General features: G+C 43.8%; 1 protein-coding gene across 1 annotated transcript in view; it reads left to right on the top strand.

The window, feature by feature from the left end:
- COL12A1 (collagen type XII alpha 1 chain) overlaps window positions 1-23,369 on the top strand; it is a 384,763-nt gene that overhangs the window by 131,963 nt on the left and 229,431 nt on the right. Inside the window, 2 exon segments of the mRNA XM_030199047.1 lie at window positions 11,713-11,979; window positions 16,212-16,404. Coding sequence (XP_030054907.1) covers window positions 11,713-11,979; window positions 16,212-16,404 — 460 coding nt within the window.

The following is a 23,369-nucleotide window of genomic DNA, read 5'->3' as shown; positions in this document are numbered from 1 at the left end:
TTCAATATTTTGTAAATAAAGATAATTCTGTAAACCCTGGCTTTCCCCAGCGCTATATAGCTGTTGGTAGTATTCCTGGAAAGTCCTACTTATTTCTTTGTCTTTATTTAATAGTTTTCCATCCTTGCCTTTAATAGCAGCTATGTGTCTTGAAATAGATTGTGGAGCTATCAATTTAGCCAAGAATTTGCTGCTCTTATTACCATACTTATAAAGTTGAAATCGGTAATAAGTTTGGGACTTTACTGCCCTCTCGTGCAACAGTGAATTTACCTCTGTCTGAACTGAGATTAGCTCTCTGTGTCCCCTTGGGGTCAGGTTTTGCCCATATTGTTTTTTCAAACGTATGAGCTGTTTCTCCAACCGCAATAATTCTCTATTGCGCTGTTTTTTGTAATTACTGACATAGCTGATATCGTCCCCTCGGAGGACCACCTTTGCTGCTTCCCAATATGTCGGTGCCTCTAATACTGAACCTTCATTGAAATGTCTATATTCTTCCCATTTAGCTATTAGATATTCCCTAAATTTTCCATTTTTATAAAGATAGCTAGGAAATGTCCATCCTCCCCCTTTTTGAGAGCTATCATCCCCCGCTTGCCAGGTCATCCAAACTGTGGCGTGGTCTGATATCATGCATGAACCTATCTCCGCTTCATTAATATACGTAAAAATCTTGCATGAGATTAACAAATAATCAATCCTGGAGTGGGTTTGGTGAGCCCTAGATTGGTGAGTGTACTCCCTTTCTGTTGGGTGCAATGTACGCCAAACATCTATTAGGTCTAATGTAGTGCACATGTCTGGAAGCCCTCTTGTACTAGGTTCCCCTCTTATCAGTGGTAGATGTGATTTATCAATTTGTGAGTCCCATGGCATGTTGAAGTCTCCTCCTATCATCACCGGGAGTGCTTCCATTTTGGCGATGGTCATAGTTATTTTTTTGTAAAATTTAAGGTCCAACGTGTTTGGGGCGTATATACTACCCAATATTATTTGTTTTCTAGCAATAGTGGCTGTACAAAAAACAAAATGGCCCCCTGTGTCTTTAGGCAGGTTATGAATTTGGGATACCACCCCCTTTCTGATAAGGATGGCCACTCCCCCTTTGTTGCCCACCGCCACGGAAGCTATGCAGTCCCCTACCCACCATTTAACCAACTTTCTATGTTCCTCATCTGATAAGTGGGTTTCTTGCAATAATACTATGTCTGCTCCTAATCTTTGTAGGTGTTGCAAAATTTTTGATCTTTTCATAGGGGAATGTATGCCGCCCACATTCCAAGTAATTATTTTAATCATCTTACATAATATAGGCTCACATTATCCTTAGATGGATAAACTGTTTTTATACATGTGAGAAGCCATCCCAGCCTATGGCTCCCCATCTTCTTATACATTAGCTGCTTCATTTGCCTGAGTACAATATATTTTATGGTACACCTTGCACATTCAACAACTTCATACACACGCTTAACCCTCTGTGTTACCTCTCTCCATTGTCGGTTCCCCCCCAGCTTATCCCCCCTCCCCTGGTCCCCCTCCCCTCTTCTCTCCCCCCCTTCTCTTCCATCCCTTACTAACATGTGCTTCCTTATGTGAAGCCGTCACTTTATAACGCTAACCCACCCCTTCCCCTATTCTTATACTTTTGACTTCCCAGTTCCACCATTATCTTCTTGTCACTTCAACTTAACTTTCTAAGTTTGTCCAAAATTTAAATTTCTCTTTATAATCCCCGTCTTGAACTCCCCCCCCCCCCCCCAATATTCTGAACACATTAATCATAACCGTACTAACATTTGTAATTAAATACCATCCGGAACGGTTAACAACTCTGTCATCTTCGTTTTCAAAGGCTCTCTCTTTTCTCTTCGCCCTAAGATTTCCCATGCATCTTGTGTATTATTGTAGGAAATCTCATCCGGCATTGAAGTTATATAAGCCTGTCCTCTTTGTTACAAGCTCGTGTTGGCTCATGCAGGTTCTGTGTCCCCAGAATTAGTAGTTTCAGGGTGTTCCAGCTTTGCCACAAAGTCTTTCGCTTCCTTTTCCGACGTGAAAGAGCGTAGTTTGCCCTTGTATGTTATTTTCAAAATGGCAGGGTATTGCAGGCTAAAACGGATCTTCATATCAAAGAGTTTTGAGCACACTTGCGAAAACACCCTTCTCTTAGCTGCAATCCCTGCCGAGTAGTCTTGGAAGCAGAGAACTTTGTATTTTCAAAATCAGAGATTTGTTTGATCTTGCTGCTTGTAGTATATATTGCTTGTGCATAAAATTGAGCACTCTGCAGATAATCACTCGTGGCTTAACATTGTCCATCTGGCGAACTCCCAGCCGATGTGCTCCTTCAATTCTTAAGGGACCAAGATCCGCTGGAAAATCGATATTTTTGGTCAGCCATTGTTCCAGGACTCTCTCGAGTTGTCGTCCACCTAGCGCTTCGGGCAGACCCACCAGGCGAATATTATTCCGCCTGGAGCGGTTCTCCAAATCTTCCATTTTAAGTTCCAGGTCCGATACTTTTTTCTGTATGTTTTGCTGAGCATCTTCCACTCCCGCCATTCTGTTTTCCACTTCGCTAGCTTTAGATTGGAATGCAGCACATTCCTTAGTCAAGTCCTCTAATTTCGCGTTTAACTTCTCTAATTTGATATCAAGTTTCTGGTCTAGTGGGGCCAGTCGTCGGTCTAGCAGTTCTTCCATCACCACTGTTAATTCTGAGGTGATCTCAGCTACCCATGTGGACGACACCGAAGGGCCCGGTTCGGGGGAAGGCGCCGCCATCTTGTTGTCGGCCGTCTTTCCCCTCTGTCTTTCCTTTTGGGCTGATTTTGCTGCCATGGTCGGTTTTTCGCCTGTTCCAGATTATCAGGTGCTTGTACTGAGTCTTGCTTTAGCGATTAGTGCGATTCTGGGGGGAATGATTCCCTTGCAAATGTGGGGATTAGCAAGCAGGTTTCGGAGAGAAGTTCACCTGCGACCTCTCTCCACCATAGCGTCACGTGACCTCCCATCATACAACTTTTAATGCAGCGTATGATCCTGTTTTCTAATAGTGTTTCTCAAGTCGCTCCTGGAGTACCTCCTAACCCAGGAGTGGGCAACCTCGGTCCTTGAGGACCGCAACCCAGTCCGTTTTTCAGGATTTCCCCAATGAATATGCATGAGATTTATTTGCGTGCACTGCCTTCATTGTAACCAAATAGATCTTATGCACATTTATTTATTTTATTTCAGGGGCATAGCCACGGGTGGGCCTGGATGGGCCCAGACCCAGCCACTTTCCCTGCAGGCCCGCCATCCAACATACTTCGCTCACTGTCGCTGCCTTCTCTCCTGCAGCTCCGGGTACGGCCGTCCGGGAGGCAGCATTGCCTGTGTGCCTACCTGCCCTGAAATAATTCTTCTCCCCAGGCTCTGCTGCATCGGTCCCTGCATTCTCTTTTTCACCCTTCACACAGCGCTGCCATTCACACAGGCAGCTCTACTCCCCTTTGCTGCGTCCACCTGGCCCTCTCTGATGCACTTCCTATTTACATAGGGCTAGATGGACACAGCAGGGGGGAGCAGAGCTGCCTGTGTGAATGGCAGCACTGCGCGACGGGCAAAAAAGAGAATGCAGGGACCAATGCAGCAGAGCCTGGGGAGAAGAATTATTTCAGGGCAGGCATGCAGGCAACACTAAACGCTGCCTCCTGGACAGCCGTACCCAGAGCCGCGGAAGAAAAGGCAGCAACAGCGAGTGAAGGATGTTGGATGGGCGGGCCTGGAGGGCAGAACTAAAGTAAATGCTGGATCTTTGGGGAGAGGATGGGGGGGGGGGGGCTGGAGGGAAGGGATAGTTTTGCTGGAGTCAGACTTGTGGGAGGAAGGGGATTGGAGGGAAGGGAGAGAGCTACTGGATGTGGGAGGAAGAGGAGGGAGGGTATCTGAATGGAAGGGAGAGAGTTGCAGGAGGTGGGAGGAAAAGGAGGAGGTGATCTGGATGGAAGGGAGAGAGAGCTGCTGGACATGGGAGGGAGAGGAAGAAGGGACTGAAGGGAAGGGAGAGAGCTACTGGACATGGGAGGAAGAGGAGGAGGGGACTGGATGGAAGGGAGAGACCTGCTGGACATTGGAGGGAGAGGGAGTAGGGGCTGGAGAGCTGCTGGACAAGGGAGGAAGAGGAAGAAGGGACTGGAGGGAAGGGAGAGAGCTGCTGGACATGGGAGGAAGAGGAGGAGGGGACTGGATGGAAGGGAGAGAGCTGCTGGAGGAAGAGGAGGAGGGAATCTGGGTGGAAGGGAGAGAGCTGCTGGATGTGGGAGGAGGAGGAGGGGGCTGGAGAGAAAGAGCTGCTGGATGTGGGAGGAAGAGGAGGAGGGGATCTGGATGGAAGGGAGAGAGCTGCTGGATGTGGGAGGAAGAGGGGGAGGAGAACTGGAGGGAAGGGAGAGAACTGCTGGCACAGCACAAGGAGGGAGGGAAGGGAAACAGAGGTACCAGACCAAGGAGATGAAGGAAAAGGGAACAAATACTAAATCTACAGCGTGAGGGAGGAAGGGAGGGCAGGGAGGAAGGGAGGGAGGGAGGGTGGGCAGACAGGGAATCAAGCAACCAAACCAGATGCTGGAAAGGGGAGGGAGTGAGAGGGAGAGAAGCTGGATGGGGTAGGGTCAGAGAGGGTAGAGATATAATGGCACTGGGGACAAAGAGAGGGGAGAAGCTGGACAGAGAAATATAGGGACACAGAGAAAGGGGGATACTAAACCTGGAGGAAGATAGAGGTACAGAGATGGAAGAAGATGGATAGTGGACATGGAGAGAGAGTTGAAATATCAAATGGACATGAGATCTTGGTGAGTGAGTTAAGAGAAGGCATAATGATGTAGAAACTAGAGCCTGGGACCAACATGACTTGGAAAAATAAAATGAGCAGACAACAAAAGGTAGAAAAAAAGAATTTTATTTTTCTATTTTGTGACTAGAATATGTCAGATTTGAAATGTACATCCTGCCAGAGCTGGTGTTATGACTGGGGCCCAAGGCAGATATTTAGGAGGGGACCCCAAAGCTTACTAACAGGCTGCACCTTCTTCAGTTTCCAGCTGTCCTGGGGTTCTCTCTGGCTAGGGGGCCAAACGCAGTTGCCCTAGTTGTACCTCCCCTAACACTGTCTCTTGCATGTGCTATCATATTTTGCACAGTATAGGAGAAAATGCATCTCTTTGTATTTCTCTGTGCTGTGCTAAATGCAAGGTCTGGCCTCTTGGGATTTTGATTTAATTTGTTTATGGTTTATGGTCACTTATTCTGTATTTGGCATTTCTGTTCTGTGTGTGTGACCAAAGTATTCTGTTAGCATCAATTTTCTATGTAGTATTCTATAGTACTTTGGCTTGTTCAGTTTTCTTGATGTATTGATATTTCAGGGCCCCACTGTAATATTTAGGGCATTTTTGGGGGAAGCATAAGTGTGTTGGTGGACCGTGGCTTAGTGGAGGATGAAGAGTGCACCCTCTTATAGTTCCCCTTGCTCTCAATGTGGCCTGCAGCCACTGAGGCCAGCACCACCTCGCCAGGATGAGCAGGTAGACACAGAAATGATAAAAGAAATCAGAGACGCGAACAAAATGGGCAATGTGATAATAATGGGTGACTTCAATTATCCAAATATAGACTGGGTAAATGTAACATCGGGACAAGCTACAGAGATATAATTCCTTGATGAAATCAAGGACAGCTTTATGGAGCAACTGGTGCAGGAGCCGACGAGAGAAGGAAAAATTCTAGACTTGGTCCTTAGTGGAGCGCATGATCTGGTGAGGGACGTTATGGTACTGGGGCCACTTGATAACAGTGACCATAATATGATCAGTTTTGACATCAACCTTGAAGTAACTGTACACAGAAAGTCAAATACGTTAGCGTTTAACTTTAAAAAAGGAGACTATGTAAAAATGAGAAGAACGGTAATAAAAAAACTTAGGGGGGCAACTGAAAGAGTAAAAACTGTACAACAGGCGTGGACGCTGTTCAAAAATACCATCCTGGAGGCCCAGGCCATACATATTCCGCGAATTAGAAAAGAAAGACAGAAGTCCAAAAGACACCCGGCCTGGTTGAAAAGTGAGGTGAAGGAAGCTATTAGGGCTAAAAGAAACGCCTTCAGAAAATGGAAGAAGGAACCGTCTGAAAATAACAAGAAACAGCATAAGGAGTGTCAAAGCAAATGCAAGGTGCAGATTAAGAAGGCCAAGAGGGAGTATGAAAAAAAGATAGCATTAGAGGCAAAAAAACATAGTAAAAATTTTTTTCGGTATATTAAAAGCAGGAAGCCGGCAAAAGAATCGGTTGGGCCGCTGGATGACCGAGGGGTAAAAGGGGCGATCGAGGAAGACAAAGATGTAGCAGAGAGACTGAATGAATTCTTTGCTTCGGTCTTCACCGAGGAAGATTTGGGTGGGATACCGGTGTCGGAAATGGTATTTCAAGCGGACGAGTCGGAGAAACTTACTGACTTCACGGTAAACCTGGAGGACGTAATGGGGCAGTTCGGCAAACTGAAGAGTAGCAAATCTCCTGGACCGGATGGTATTCATCCTAGAGTTATGATAGAATTGAAAAACGAGCTTGCGGAGCTACTGCTAGTGATATGCAACTTATCCTTAAAATTGAGCGTGGTACCGGAAGATTGGAGGGTGGCCAATGTAACGCCCATTTTTAAAAAAGGCTCCAGGGGAGATCCGGGAAATTATAGACCGGTGAGTCTGACGTCGGTGCCGGGGAAAATGGTAGAGGCTATTATCAAAAACAAAATTACAGAGCACATCCGAGGACATGGATTACTGAGACCAAGTCAGCATGGCTTTTGTGTGGGGAAATCTTGCCTGACCAATTTACTTCAATTCTTTGAAGGAGTGAACAAACATGTGGACAAAGGGGAGTCGGTTGATATTGTGTATCTGGATTTTCAAAAGGCGTTTGACAAGGTACCGCATGAAAGGCTACAGAGGAAATTGGAGGGTCATGGGATAGGAGGAAATGTCCTATTGTGGATTAAAAACTGGTTGAAGGATAGGAAACAGAGAGTGGGGTTAAATGGGCAGTATTCACAATGGAGAAGGGTAGTTAGTGGGGTTCCTCAGGGGTTCGTGCTAGGACCGCTGCTTTTTAATATATTTATAAATGATTTAGAGATGGGAGTAACTAGCGAGGTAATTAAATTTGCTGATGACACAAAGTTATTCAAAGTCGTTAAATCGCGACAGGATTGTGAAAAATTACAAGAGGACCTTACGAGACTGGGAGACTGGGCGGCTAAATGGCAGATGATGTTTAATGTGAGCAAGTGCAAGGTGATGCATGTGGGAAAAAAGAACCCGAATTATAGCTACGTCATGCAAGGTTCCACGTTAGGAGTTACGGACCAAGAAAGGGATCTGGGTGTCGTCGTCGATAACACACTGAAACCTTCTGCTCAGTGTGCTGCTGCGGCTAAGAAAGCGAATAGAATGTTGGGTATTATCAGGAAAGGTATGGAAAACAGGTGTGAGGATGTTATAATGCCATTGTATCGCTCCATGGTGCGACCGCACCTTGAGTATTGTGTTCAATTCTGGTCGCCGCATCTCAAGAAAGATATAGTAGAATTGGAAAAGGTGCAGCGAAGGGCGACTAAAATGATAGCGGGGATGGGACGACTTCCCTATGAAGAAAGACTAAGGAGGCTAGGGCTATATAGCTTGGAGAAGAGACGGCTGAGGGGAGACATGATAGAGGTATATAAAATAATGAGTGGAGTGGAACAGGTGGATGTGAAGCGTCTGTTCACGCTTTCCAAAAATACTAGGACTAGGGGGCATGCGATGAAACTACAGTGTAGTAAATTTAAAACAAATCGGAAAAAATTTTTCTTCACCCAACGTGTAATTAAACTCTGGAATTCGTTGCCGGAGAAAGTGGTGAAGGCGGTTAGCTTAGCAGAGTTTAAAAAGGGGTTGGACGTTTTCCTAAAGGACAAGTCCATAAACCGCTACTAAACGGACTTGGAAAACTCCAAAATTCCAGGAATAACATGTATAGAATGTTTGTACGTTTGGGAAGCTTGCCAGGTGCCCTTGGCCTGGATTGGCCGCTGTCGTGGACAGGATGCTGGGCTCGATGGACCCTTGGTCTTTTCCCAGTATGGCATTACTTATGTACTTACTGTATGTACTTATGCACTGCTACTCCCATTGTAGTTATTGGGAGTGGGGTAGGTGTGCGGTAGGAGTAGGGGCATGGGTAGGGCATATCAGGTGGCAGGTGTTTCTCTAGTGCCCATCCATCCAACCTGTTGGCCCACCCAATAATTGCCTTCTGGTTATGCCACTGTTTTATTTATAGCAGCATTTATATCCCACATTCTCCAAACACGTTTGGTTTGATGTGGTTTACAGAGATAACTAGAAGGGTAGCGAATTACATTTTGATTGGAAAGAATGAATCAGTATTGCTTAGAGTTGGTTAGAAGAGGTAGCAATTGCAGCTTAAATAGGAAAGATAAGAGTAGAGAGGAGAGGGGACATGGTGAAAATAGAGGATGTGTGGGTGGGGCTGGTCTACTACTGTATGTGTCGCATGGGAGTGTGAGGGTTAGTTTATGTTTTCTGTGGGTAAGAACTTTTTTGAACAGGTAGGTCTTGAGGTGTTTCTGAAAGTTGGTGTAGGATGTTGGACCTCTGTGGTTTGGGGAGGGTGTTCCATATCTTCGTGCTTTGGTATGGGAAGTTTGCTGAGTGGACGGTCTTGTAGATGAGCCTGTGACATCTGGGGTAGTGCAGGGTCAGATAGTTACTTGCCTCCTTCAGTGTGTTCTTGAGAGGTAAGAGGATTATAAGCCAGACCACGGTGCAGAGTTTGAAGGTTATGTGGACTTTGATAGGGAGCCAGTGGAGAGCTTGTAGTAGATGAGAGGCTTTTTCTTAATGAGGTTTTCTGAAGATGAGTCTGGTTGCTGTGTTTTGGGCCATTTATAGTCTCTTGATGACATGCTCTTTGCATCCGCAGTAGATTGCATTCCAGCAGTCAAGTATGTAAGAACTGTGTATTGTACTATGTGTCAGAAAACTTTTGAAGGGAAGTTGTTTCTAATTCTTCTCAACTTCCACATCATGTGGAATGTGTTCTTTACTACTTTTGTGACTTGGGGTTCGAAGGTCAGTTTTTGATCGATGATTACTCCCAGGGGTTTTAGGTTGTTTGTGAGGAGGCATGTAGTTCCAGCTATGGTTATGTTGGGTATGGTTGCTTGTTTGTGGAGTGCTGTTACTGCCAGGAACTGGGTTTTGTCTCTGTTGAGTTTGAGCTTGAAAGCGGTGGCCCAATTTTCTAGTGTGTTTAGGCCTATTTTGATTTTCTCTGTGATGTCTTTGATGTCATTTTCAAACGGGACGTTGATGGTCACATCGTAGGCATAGATAAATGGGTTGAGTCCTTGGTTAGCAAGTGTTTTAGCTAACGGGACCATCATGATGATGAATAGGATTGGAGAAAGGGGTGATCCTTGTGTTACTCCTGATTGAACTTTCCAGGAGGAGGATAGTTGATTTCCCATTTTGACTTGACATGATCTCCTGGTCAGGAATTGCTCAGACCATTTGAGTACTCTCCACTTATTCCATTTTGTCAGGTATTTCTATTAAGGTGTTGTGGTCTACCATATCGTAGGCTGAGGACATTTTGAATTGTAGCAATAGTATGTTCTTGCCTTGGCTGATTTCTCTTCTGAAGATGGCAATGAGTGCAGTTAGTGTCATTTCAGTCCTGTGGTGTGATCTGAAGCCTGATTGGGAGTCATGGAGTATTGAGAAGTTATTCAGGTATTCAGTGAGTTGTTTGTTGACTATACATTCCAGGAGCTTGGCAATGAGTGCTATTGAGGCAACTGGTCTGTAGTTTTTGATATCGCTTTTGCTAGATTTGGGATTTTGGGGGATAGGTGTTAGAATTATGTTTCCTTTTTCTTTAGGGAAGATTCCTGCTGTTAGTAGATTGGTTAAGTTGGAGGAGTGGCCTAGTGGTTAGAGTGGTGGACTTTGGTCCTGGGGAACTGGGTTCAATTCCACTGCAGGCACAGGCAGCTCCTTGTGACTCTGGGCAAGTCTCTTAACCCTCCATTGCCCCAGATACAAATAAGTACCTGTATATAATATGTAAGCCACATTGAACCTGCTATGAGTGGGAAAGCGTGGGGTACAAATGTAAGAAAAAAAATATATGAATTGGACAGGAGGTTTTTGTAGTAGGTAACTTGGGCATGTGTCCAGTGAGCAATGGGATTTGGTGGTTATGAGTAGTGTTTGTTGAACTAGAGTCATATTTGGGGAGAGAAGGATGACCAAGATCTATTAGTGTCAAATGGTTCTTCCTTTCATGTGAGTTTGTCCAAAAACTATTCAAGGTTTGGGTCTTCTTTTTGGAAGCCGGTTCTTAGTGATATTATTTTGTTTTTAAAATAGTTATCTAGTTATTAAGCCTTAGGTGAGTTTTCTGTTTCACTTGTATGTTGGGCTGTGGATAGAAGAGTGTTGATTATTCTGTATAGTTTTTTTTTTGTAGTCGTTTCCGCTTAATTGTTTGTAGTAGTTAAATTTGATTGTCCTCAATTTAGATTTGTATTGTCTGTATTCCGATTTCCATTTTGTTTTGTTGTTTTCTATTTTCTGTTTGTGCCATAGTCTTTCTAGTTTTCTGCATTCTATTTTTTTGTTCCTTTAGTTCATTGTTGTACAAAAGGTTCATTTTGGTTCTGGTAGTTCTCATTGTTTTCAGTGGTGCAATATTGTTGAGGATGGTTAGGCATCTGTCTTCCCAGGACAGATTTATACTAGTATTATAGTGGATTTTTTCCTATATATTTATTTATTTTGTTACATTTGTACCCTGCGCTTTCCCACTCATGGCAGGCTTAATGTGGCTTACATGGGGCAATGGAGGGTAAAGTGACTTGCCCAGAGTCACAAGGAGCTGCCTGTGCCTGAAGTGGGAATCGAACTCAGTTCCTCAGGACCAAAGTCCACCACCCTTACCATTAGACCACTCCTCCACTCCATATATGATATATGAACTGCTTATTCATTTATCATCAAATCATCAAATTACTAATAGGGATGGGCATTCAATTGCAAAAATATGGGAAATGACAAAGAGATTTCCCATGTCATTATCAAACAAAAACGAGCACAAAAAATATGACAATTAATGTTTCATCATTTACAGACAATAATACGTACTCTGTCGAGAGAGTGCACACTGTTTCCAAAGAACATAGCCATTTATTGCGCATGTGTGCACAGTGTGCACTCAATGACTTTCCAAATTAAAATGAATAAAATGAACATTCCAGGAAATGACACAGAAAACGATATGAAATGAAAATTTTCTGGCTGCCCATTCCTAATTACTAACCTGTCATACCGAGTTACTGTAGGTTATAGACTCACAAGGTAAATTAAGCTGCAGTAAAATGCAATTCTTTACCGCAGCTTTCTGACTTTCATCTTCAGTATGATACTGGGTTATGGATTGGCTGCTGGCTTGTAAACTGCTTCATTTGTTATACACCTTTATGGCTCCTAACATTGCATGAAAAAAGTAGCTAAGTTTCTCATGCAATGTTGTGGCTGTTGTGGATTTGTCATTTTCTCTAAGCTTATAATGAGGCTTTCTTGTTGTTCCAATCAGTGTCGCCCAATGCTAAGAATGTGGTAGTAACTGATGAAACAGAAAATACAATGAAGGTTACCTGGCAGCCTGCACCTGGGAATGTTGCAAACTATCGTATCATGTACCGCGCACGACCTGGGGGAAGACAGGTGGTTGCTAAAATACCAGGAACTGTCACATCTACTGTATTAAAACGACTCCAACCATTAACCACGTATGACATCACAGTGGTTCCCGTTTATCGAACGGGTGATGGAAAACCAAGACAAGGAGAAGGAACTACAGGTATGATTTAAGAATATTTGAATGACAGCTTAACTAGTGAGAACATGTAAAGAGAATTCATGACTGTAATAATTTGCATAGTGGTAGGTAAGGAACGCATATCCAATTATAATAGCTAACTAAGAATTAAAAATGTGTTCAACCAGGAATGCATATCCAATTATAATCCCTAGCTAGAGTTAAAAATGTGTTCAATCATAAGTTTTTTTTGTGAAGCATCAGAAAATAAAATTTTAATTAAATATATTTGAGTTGTAAATAATATAGGGGTCTTTTTACTAAAATGCACTAGAATCTGGGCTTAACGTCTGGTAACATGGAATTTTTCCACGTGCTATGCCCAGATTTGACCCAGCAATTTTAAGGGATATTTTAAATATATTTTATTGCAGGTCTTATGCTAATGTTCCCACTAACGCATTGAACCTACATAGAGTTAACACGAGAGCATTTACTGCCTCTCATTTAGGAGGCACTAAGTGATCCTGCCTTAACTCTGCATTGTCCAGGTAACTCGCGCTAATCCCACCAGCTGGATAATGAGGGAATGCCCACTTTGCCCATAACATGTACCATCCCCCAAATATTTTTTAAAAATATCAATAATGCCGGGTAGTGTGTGCAAACAGGCAAAATCCTGCAAAACGTCTTAACACGTTTCTGTGGTAGCCTGTTTGTGGGGTCCTTTTACTAAGCTATTGTAAAAAGTGGCCTGCGGTAGTGCGAGTATGTCTTTTGGGCACATGCTGGACCATTGTTTACTGTGTCTAGGAAAATGGGCCTTTTTTTAAGGGGCTGGAAAATGTACATGCAGTAAAATCAAAACCAGCGCACGTCCATTTTTGGTCTGAGACCTGACTGCCACCCGTTGACCTAGCAGTAAGGGCTCATGCGTTACATGTTACCGGTTTTTCATTTGCCAACTGCTGATTAACACCAAAAATGCCACGCATGGTAGGAAATAAAGAAATAATTATGGGTGCGTGCCAAATCTGAAATTACTGCTAGGGGGGTGAGCTAGCCTGGCAGTAGTCTTGTTTTGATGCACACTGATATGTATAGAGCAGGGGCATAGCCAGAGGGGGGGCCAGAGCCCGAGGTGGGGGAGGCACTGTTTAGCTGCCCCCCCCACTGCCCCCCTGAGCCAACGCCGCCACATTGGACCCCCCTGCCGGCCTACCGACGACCACCTTGAACCCCCCCTCCCGCCACCAACCCTCCCCCGCCATCGCCGCCTGCCCCGCATCAGATACCTTGTTTGCTGGCGGGGGTCCCCGAACCCTGCCAGCCAAAAAGAGTCTTCTTCAGCGCCGGAGTAGCGCCTTCGTTCAACAAAGTTCCTGGTCTGATCAGCTGTTTCTGACGTCCTGCACAGGGCTACATGCCCCCTCAGGCCCCACGTAGCTACACCAATGGTATAGAGCCTACCATGCCTTTGTAAAAGGGTCCTAGAGTGCGCTAACCATGCGTTAAGGGCTTAATGCCCTTTAGTAAAAGGGCCCCATAATTTATTTCTCCTCTGATATTCAGCCTTTGGTGGTCAGTGTTTTTTGTTAAATGCCAGTCACTGTGGGTTTCTTATTCATGGGTATTAAACATTGAGCCATTCTCAGATGCTGAATATCCAGGTATAAAGGGCCAGATTCTAAATATGGCGCCTGAAAAGTCCACATGGAAAACATTTCCGCCTAAGCATATTCTTTAAGTGGCACCTGGATTTAGGCGCGATATATAGAAAATGCTTAGTTGGTATCCTTGCGCCTAAAACTACGCACCTCCATTTACACCAATGAAAATGTGGCATAAATCTCAGTTCATAGATTTAGGCACAGAGGGCCTTATTCTATAATAATGTGTATAAATTTTGGAATGCCCAGGAAATACCCATTTCCACACCCATAACTACACCCTTTTTGCCTGCACGCATTAAAATTTAGGCGTAGTGTGTTACAGAATACGCTTAGAAAGTTGTGCACGTGAATTTTAATTATTGCCAATTAGTGCTCATTATTGCTTGTTAAGTGCTGTTAACGACACTGATTGGCTTGTTGAGCCAATTAAGTTACACATGCTGTTACAGAATATGCCTGGATTTCATCATGGAATGCTAGGTGCACTGTATAGAATCCAGGGGAAAATGGCTGCCAAAGGTTGGCTAAGTGCGATTTCTGTAACAGCATCTGAGTGCCCAGATTCCATTATAGAATACCAGCATAAGTCAGCATTTATGCACCAACATTTAGGTGTGCTCACTTACGCCATGTCAATAGCAGGCATAAACGGGTGTGTAAATGCAGCACTTTAGCGTGTAACTTATAGTATTCTGTAAGTTACATGTGTAAATGTTGGACCCACCCATGCTCTGCCCACATGTACACGCCTTGTATTTATGTACTAAGGGGGAAATTCTATATATGGCGCCTTAAAGATCGGCACGTAACACCACGTAGTTAGCATCATTCTTTAAAGTATGCCTTACTTTATAGAATATGCTGATGTGCCGTTCTTATGCCTAAGATTTAGGTGCATCCATTTAGGCCACTTAAAACCAGGCCTAAATACCTGTGCCTAAAGTTAGACGCTGATCAGATGTATTCTATAATAGTGCACATAGTTTTTTTCAAATGCCCACAACCCACCCATTCTACGCCCCCTTTTCCACTGTCCACATTGGAATTTACATGCACCGAATTATAGAATACGCCTAGAAAGTTGTGCGCGTAAATTCTAATTAAAGCTAATGTGTGCCGCTAATTGCTAGTTAATATTCAATTATTGACACTGATTGGCTTGTAAATCAATTTAGTTGTGCACCCAGTTTGACTGTATGGCCAAATTAGGGCACACAAATTAAGGCACCATATGTAGAATTTTTAAATAGGCAAGTTATGTGCTAATATTATAGATTGCCGCTGAGCTCCCAACTAGCACTTATGTGCTAATATTTTATACAATTGTGCACACATTGGCATGAAAATGTAGGCGCCAAGTTATAGATGAGTCATTTTACTAAGGTGCGGTAAAAAGTGGTCTTAGAGCATCCTTGAGGCCGTAAAATGACCGATTTTCTATTGTTTGTATTAATGGCCATGCACTAATGTTCAGTATCAAAAAAGTGAGAAAGATAACTGTGGATCTAATAAAACAAAATTGAACACAATATTGAAGAGTCCAGTATTACTACAAAGACGTATATCACTTCTTTTTCTTAAAACGAGGAAAAGACCTCAATACACCCAAACACTTTGAATAAAATAAGAAAAATATCACGAGGTTTTTAGACCGATGATGAACACTGCAACCCCAGTGAAAGACACTAAAACTCAAATAAGCGTTTGGGTGTATTGAGGTCTTTTCCTCGTTTAAAGAAAAAGAAGTGATGCATGCACTAATGTTACCATTAGCACACGGTCATTAATAAAATTACTGCTTGAGCACTTTCCGTCACACATTTTGGAGGTGGTAAGGGCTCATGCGGTATTCCTGCGCTAACCAGTTTGCACACATTAATGTGAATGGGCTAACTGGTTAGCACAGGAGCACCCTCTCTCTGCCCCCAACATGCCCCTCCCAGATATTTTCTAGTGTACGAATTAGTATGCACTAATTTGGCAGTTACTGCAGGACGCATAAGTGTATTCTGTAATGTGCCATTTTAAGCTGCATTAGGCACGCGTTAGCACCCAATGTGGTATAGTAAAAAGGTCCCAGAATTAGGAGGTTAACTTTTGCTGCAGATACAAAATGTAGAGGACCTTTTACTAAGTGACGGTAAGCCTACAGCAGGTAGTTCCACCCCCAGTGTGCGGCATTTCTGGCGCTAACAGAAATATTCAAAAAATATTTCTGCAGGGGGTTACCCGGCGGTAGTTGGACAGCGCCTCATGTTACCTGGTTACAACCGGGTTTGTGCGGGAGTTCCTTACCACCACCTCAATGGGTGGCGGTAAGTGCTCCTCCCTGCATGGCCATGCGGTAAGAGCAATCTTACCGCATAGCCATGTCTTTTTACGGCCTTTTTACTCGCTGTGGTAAAAAAGGTGGCACAAATGGCTCACGCTTGGTAAAACGGCCCTGGGAAATGCCTACTGTGCATGCGTGTAAGTCACCTTGAGCATGGGTTTAGGAAAGCAAGTAATCAAATCAAGGCTCATATGTAGAAGCACACAGATATTCTATGAATATATATATATATTTTTGTTTGTTTGTTTGTTTGTTTTTATTCATTGTAGCCTCACTTTTTAAATCACCAAGAAATCTCAAAACATCTGATCCCACAATGTCAACTTTCAGAGTGACCTGGGAGCCTGCCCCAGGGGACGTGAAGGGTTATAAAGTCACTTTCCATCCTGAAGGAGATAAGAGGCACCTTGGAGAATTAGTTGTTGGCCCCTATGACAATACAGTCGTATTAGAGGAACTCAGGTAAAGTAAATTCCTCTGTACATGTGTACATCTGCATGCTTGAACTAAATTGCACTTAATTGAAAAAAAATCTCTCTTATTCTTGTATATAAGTAGCTATGTGTTCATTAATGAACTGTAAATGGAGCTGGTAAATAATTTGAAAGGTTTAGGTGAAGAAAATGTAAGACAAATATCCAAAGATCATTATGGCCTTGATGTACTAAAGGTTTTTTTTCCTACTTTGGGATTGTTTCACTGAACTCTTCTCATGTTCTGTGTGTGTGGTTAAGATCCTGATGAGTTAGGTCCAGTTTGTCGACGGAAAAATTTTATTAGGCCCCCATATTATATTTATGGACACTTCACAAGAAAAGCACAAATGAGCCCTCAAGACTGGAACAATGGAGAATCCTTCAATTTAATAGACCAAACACGGGCCGTGTTTCAGCGCCAACTGCGGTTTGTTAGAAGCCGTTACTTTGAATAGATGCACTTGGTTTGTGCTGCCGCCTACCTTCATGCTGTTCTGTTTGAATGACCTGATTGGATTCTATTTGCCTTGGTTAAAAGTCCTGTATTAACCCCTGAGGCAGGCGCAGTTGGCACTGAAACATGGCCCATGTCGGTTCTATTACATTAAAGGATTCTCCATTGTTCCAGCCTTGAGGGCTCATTTGTGCTTTTCTTGTGTTGTTTCCGTTTGTGTACTTCTAGTCCCTCTCTTTTTTGCTACTTATGGAAACATCAGCCTGTGATCTTTTCTGCAAGATAAGACCACATGAAATGAGGCTTAAGTAACGACCTAATATTTAAAGGACGTGTTCTCCTGATTCTGGGGCCCTTTACCTGATTCTGGGGCCCTTTACCTGAAACGTGTTAGAAAATGGGTTAGGTGAGCTGTGTTTTAACAATGTAGGATTTTCCCGCTCACTAAGCCCATTTCCAATACAGTAATATTTATGGTATGTTTCAATAATTTTTTTTTCAGGTTGTGTGCTAATGTTCACCTTAGCATGTGTTACCTGAAAAAAGTTAGGACAATAGCACTTACTGCCTCCTATTCATGCTAACTCCATGCTATCCAGTTAGTACACACTAAAGCAAATGCGCTAGCTGGATAATTCTTCCACATCCATTCTCTGCCCATGTCACACCCTCTGGGAAAATAGCTAGTGCACGGTTTAGAACACACTAACAGGCAAAATATGGGAAAACGCTTTAACATAAAAACATAAGAACATAAGAATAGCCATACTGGGTCAGACCAATGGTCTTTCTAGCCCAGTATCCTGCTTTCAACAGTGGCCAATTTAGGTCACAAGAACCTGGCAGAAACCTAAATAGTAGCAACATTTCATGCTACCAAACCCAGGGCAAGCAGTGCATAGTCTCAATAGCAGACTATCCACCTTATAATTGAAAGAGAAAAACGCCTAGATTTCGACCCAAATCGGGAGATAGACGTTTATCTCACAAAAACAAATAAATCGGTATAATGGAAAGCCGATTTTGGACGTTTTCAACTGCACTCCATCGCGGAAGTGTACAAAGTTGACGAGGGCGTGTCGGAGGCGTGGCGAAGGTGGAACTGGGGCGTGGTTATCGGCCAAGGAGAGATGGACGCCTTTCGCCAATAACGGAAAAAAAGTATGCGTTTGTAGCTAGAATTTAGGGCACTTTTCCTGGACCCTGTTTTTTTCCACGAATAAGGCCCCAAAAAGTGCCCTAAATGACCAGATTACCCCCAGAGGGAATCGGGGATGACCTCCCCTGACTCCCCCAGTGGTCACTAACCCCCTCCCACCACAAAAAATGATGTTTCACAACTTTTTATTTTCACCCTCAAATGTCATACCCACCTCCCTGGCAGCAGTATGCAGGTCCCTGGAGCAGTTGTTAGGGGGTGCAGTGGACTTCAGGCAGGTGGACCCAGGCCCATCCCCCTCCTACCTGTTACAATTGTGTTGCTTAATGCTTAGTCGTCCAACCCCCCCCAAACCCACTGTACCTACACAAACCCACTGTACCCACATGTAGGTGCCCCCCCTTCACCCCTTAGGGCTATAGTAATGGTGTAGACTTGTGGGCAGTGGGTTTTGAGGGGGATTTGGGGGGCTCAACACACAAGGGAAGGGTGCTATGCACCTGGGAGCTCTTTTACTTTTTTTTTTGTTTTTGTAAAAGTGCCCCCTAGGGTGCCCGGTTGGTTTCCTGGCATGTGAGGGGGACCAGTGCACTACGAATCCTGGCCCCTCCCACGAACAAATGCCTTGGATTCATTCGTTTTTGAGCTGGGCGCTTTCATTTTCCATTATCACTGAAAAACAAAAATGCCCAGCTCACAAATTGTCGAATAAAACATGGACGTCTATTTTTTTTCGAAAATACGGTTCGGTCCACCCCTTCACGGACCCGTTCTCGGAGATAAACGCCCATGGAGATAGATGTTTTCGTTCAATTATGCCCCTCTATGCACTTTTCCTCCAGGAACTTGTCCAAACCTTTTTTAAACTCAAATATGTTAAACGCTGTTACCAAAACCCCGCCAACAAGTTCCAGAGCTCAACTATTCATTGAGTGAAAAAATATTTCCTCCTATTTGTTTTCAAAGTATTTCCATGAAACTTCATTGAGTGTCCGCTAGTCTTTGTACTTTCTGGAAGAGTAAAAAGTTGATTCGCTTCTACTCGTTCTACACCATTCAGGGTTTTGTATACCTCAATCATATCTCCCCTCAGCCCTCCGTTTTCCAAGCTGAAGAGCCCTAACCTCTTTATCCTTTCCTCATACGAGAGGAATTCCCTCCCCTTTATCATTTTGGTTGCTCTTCTTTGAACCTTTTCTAATTCCTCTATATCTTTTTTGAGATACGGTGATCAGAACTGAATGCAAGGTGAGGTTGCACCATGGAGCAATACAGAGGCATTATAGTATTCTTGGTCTTATTTACCATCCCTTTCCTAATAATTCCTAGCATCCTGTTTGCTTTTTTGGCCTCCACCGCACACTGGGCAGAGCATTTCAGCATATTGTCTACAATGACATCTAGATCTTTTTCTTGGGTGCTGACTCCCAAGGTGAACCCTAGCATCAGGTAACTATGATTCGGATTATTCTTCCCAATGTGCATTACCTTGCATTTGTCCACATTAAATTTCGTCTGCCATTTGGATGCCCAGTGTTCTAATGTCCTAAGATCTCCCTGTAATTTTTCACAGTCTAATTTTCAGACTGTGAAAATAGCACCTGCTCCAGTACAAATCCCTGTGGCACTCCACTATTCACCCTCCTCCCTTGAGAGAGGATGGGATTTGATATCTACCTTTCTGTAGTTACAATCAAGGTGGTTTCCATACTACATACAGGCACTTATTATAACTTGGAACAATAGAGGGTTAAGTGACTTGCCCAGAGTCACAAGGAGCTGCAGTGGGAATTGGCCCCAGTTCTGCTGGTTCTCAGGCCACTACACTAACCATTAGGCAACTGCTCCATAGAATTACCCCATGTATGTGTAACCGTGGTCTCATGCACAAGTTCTGGGCACCAGCTAGCTCTTCAGGTCAGATACCCAAACCAGGGCCACAAACAAACGTTTTAGTTCACTGAGCTGGGCGCAGGCCGGGGCCGGGCTTGATCCTGGTAGGCCGTAGGGTTTTATGCCACACTTATTTATTTCTTTATCAGTTTGGGAGCAAAATGACTTCACTTGCACTCCAAGGAAACTCTTCACTCCAGAATTTATGAACAAACGGCAAACTTTACTGGAATGCTGTAACAGGCAAATATCCAAACTTCATACTTTTCCTTAAGAGTTAATATTGCTGTAAGAGGTTTTTCTGCCAGTCCATCGGATCACTAAATTAGAAACCTCTTATAATCCTAAGGTATTTACATATTTACACTTCCAACCAGTCCTCCAATACCCATCCTTTCTGGCAGAACAATCCAAATCTGCTCTTCCTGCGCTTCTGCAACAAGCTGTCCCATTGGGCTTTTACCCAACCACGGGACCCATTGAGGATCAGACCTCCCTGTCTGTCCTCTCTCCAGAGATGCACTTCCATGAGCTGCAACCTCTGGGTTGACCCTTTCTACTCATCCGGAGCACTCCTCACAATTAATGCTTTTACATAGTAACATAGTAACATAGTAGATGACGGCAGAAAAAGACCTGCATGGTCCATCCAGTCTGCCCAACAAGATAAACTCATATGTGCTACTTTTTGTGTATACCTTATCTTGATTTGTACCTGTCCTTTTCAGGGCACAGACCGTGTAAGTCTGCCCAGCACTATCCCTGGCTCCCAACCACCAGCCCGTCCTACCACCACCGGCTCTGGCACAGACCGTATAAGTCTGCCCAGCACTATCCCCGCCTCCCAACCACCAGCCCCTCCTCCCACCACCGGCTCTGGCACAGACCGTATAAGTCTGCCCAGCACTATCCCCACCTCCCGCCACCGGCTCTGCCACCCAATCTCGGCTAAGCTCCTTAGGATCCATTCCTTCTGAACAGGATTCCTTTATGTTTATCCCATGCGTGTTTGAATTCTGTTACCGTTTTCATTTCCACCACCTCCCGCGGGAGGGCATTCCAAGCATCCACTACTCTCTCTGTGAAAAAATACTTCCTGACATTTTTCTTGAGGCTTCCCCCCTTCAATCTCATTTCATGTCCTCTCGTTCTACCTCCTTCGCATCTCCGGAAAAAAGTTTTTGTTGGCAAAAACTTTCTCTTTATTCAGGCTTAGATTATCGGGCCTGACCAGGTTACCCCCTCTCCTCACAGGTCTTGGCAGGGGTGAAGGCAACCAAAGAACATGGGCTCAGTAAACCCATAACTTTTATAACCTTCAAACTCTACTGTCCATCTAACCTCACAAATATTTCCCTCAGCAACGTTTCCTACAAACACACTGCTTGGGCTAAGTCATCCAACTCCATTTCCAACCCACGCCCTCCTCCCAGTGACTCTGGAAAGTTCTCTAATTAGCTCTAGTAATTCCCAATATATTAGGGGGTTACATATGCATTCTATATACCATTGGCATGCACTATTCTCTTCCAGCACATGCACAGACAGGACCAAAGAAGAACGATCAAAATGGTTAAGGGGATGGAACTCCTCTCATATGAAGAAATACTCAAAAGGTTAGAACTCTTTTGCTTGGAAATGAGATGGCGAGGGGGGGGGGGGGGGGGAGATATGATAGAGGTATACAAAATACTGAGTGCTGTAGAATGGGTAAACCTAAATCAATTTTTTTACTCTTTGAAAAAGTACAAAGACAAGGGGACACTCAAGGAAGGTACTACTTTTAAAACGAACAGGAGGAAATATTTTTTTCACTCAATTAATATTTAAGCTCCGGAACTTGTTGCCAGAGGATATGGCATCAGTAGTTAGTGTATCTGGGTTTAAAAAAGTTTTGGACAAGTTCCTGGAGGAAAAGTCTATAGTCTGCTATTAAGGTAGACATGGGGAAAGCCACTACTTGTCACTTGGATCAGTAGCATGAATTTTGCTACTATTTGAGATTCTCAAATAAAGAGAAGGGGATAAAAACTACTCCCCAAAGAATGGTATCAAAAATGAAATAATAGGAGTGGTACATACGGGCCAACAATAACTAACAATATATAAGACCAAGAGATATCAGACAGTCATAATTATGGGCTATCAGACCTCATATAGCACATTCCAGATTCAAGCTCCACTAAATTTCATCAATCATTTGCCTCACCAGTCTAATGAATCCAATTTTTTATTTATGCAGTATATATCTTTCTCTGATGGTAAAAATGAGGAACAAATCCACTGTGAAATTTCACTACAAATAAATAATAATAAGTGCAACTACTTAGCTTTCTTTAGACAGAAGACCACAGCGCTGTGTAACCATTTAGAAGACCAGACGCCAACAACACATTAATGGCATTTCGGTCCATGTGACCTGCTTTGGGGGAATGGAAAGCAGTTGCAAAAACAGTCAATGATATAGGATTCATTAGACTAGTGGAGCAAATGACTGATGACATTTGGTGGAGCTTAGATCTGAAATAGCATGTGCTAAATGTGGTCCGAGGTCCGATAGCCCATAATTATGACTATCTGATGCCTCTTGGTCTTATATATTTTTAGTTACTATTGTCAAGTGCATACTACGCCTATTGTTTCATTTGTGATACTATTTGGGATTCTGTTAGCTACTTGTGAACTGAATTGGCCATTGTTGGAAACAGGATACCGAGCTAGATGGACCATTGGCCTGACCCAGTATTTCTTATGTTCTTATGGCCAAAAAGACCCAGATATGACCACAAATTACACTAAGCTGCCTTTCATGGATGTAGCAATTTGAATGCATGTTTGATGAAAGGAACGGTGTCTTTTTGATGCCTTTTGCACAACATTCTTGGATCATCTTTGTGGTTCCTTTGGAAGGTATCGCCGTCTGCAAAGAATTCTCCAGAACCAAAGTGGCCACTATCAGGGGCATTTTCGAAAGAGAAGGACGCCCATCTTTTGACACAAATCGGGAGATGGGCGTCCTTCTCACAAGGTCATCCAAATCGGCATAATCCAAAGCCAATTTTTGGACACCCTCGACTCCTTTCCGTCGCGGGGACGACCAAAGTTCACGGGATCGTGTCGGCAGGGTAGCGAAGGCGGGACTGGGGTGTGATTAGGAGATGGTTGTCCTCGGCCGATAATAGAAAAAAGAAGGGCGTCCCTGACGAGCAGTTGGACGACTTTACTTATGGCTATGTTAGTTTTGTACAGTTGTGGGGAGTGGGTTTTGGAGGGGGAGTTTGTGGGGCTGAGCACACAATGTAAGGGAGCTATGCACCTGGGAGCAATTTGTGAAGTCCACTGCAGTGCCCCCTAGGGTGCCCGGTTGGTGTCCTGGCATGTCAGGGGGACCAGTGCACTATGAATGCTGGATCCTCCCACAACCAAAGGGCTTGGATTTGGCCGT

The sequence above is a fragment of the Microcaecilia unicolor genome, chromosome 3, assembly GCF_901765095.1.
Source record: "Microcaecilia unicolor chromosome 3, aMicUni1.1, whole genome shotgun sequence".
Classification (NCBI taxonomy): Eukaryota; Metazoa; Chordata; class Amphibia; order Gymnophiona; family Siphonopidae; genus Microcaecilia; species Microcaecilia unicolor.
Note: the sequence above shows the minus strand (reverse complement) of the source record. Positions and strands in the feature narration are given on the sequence as shown.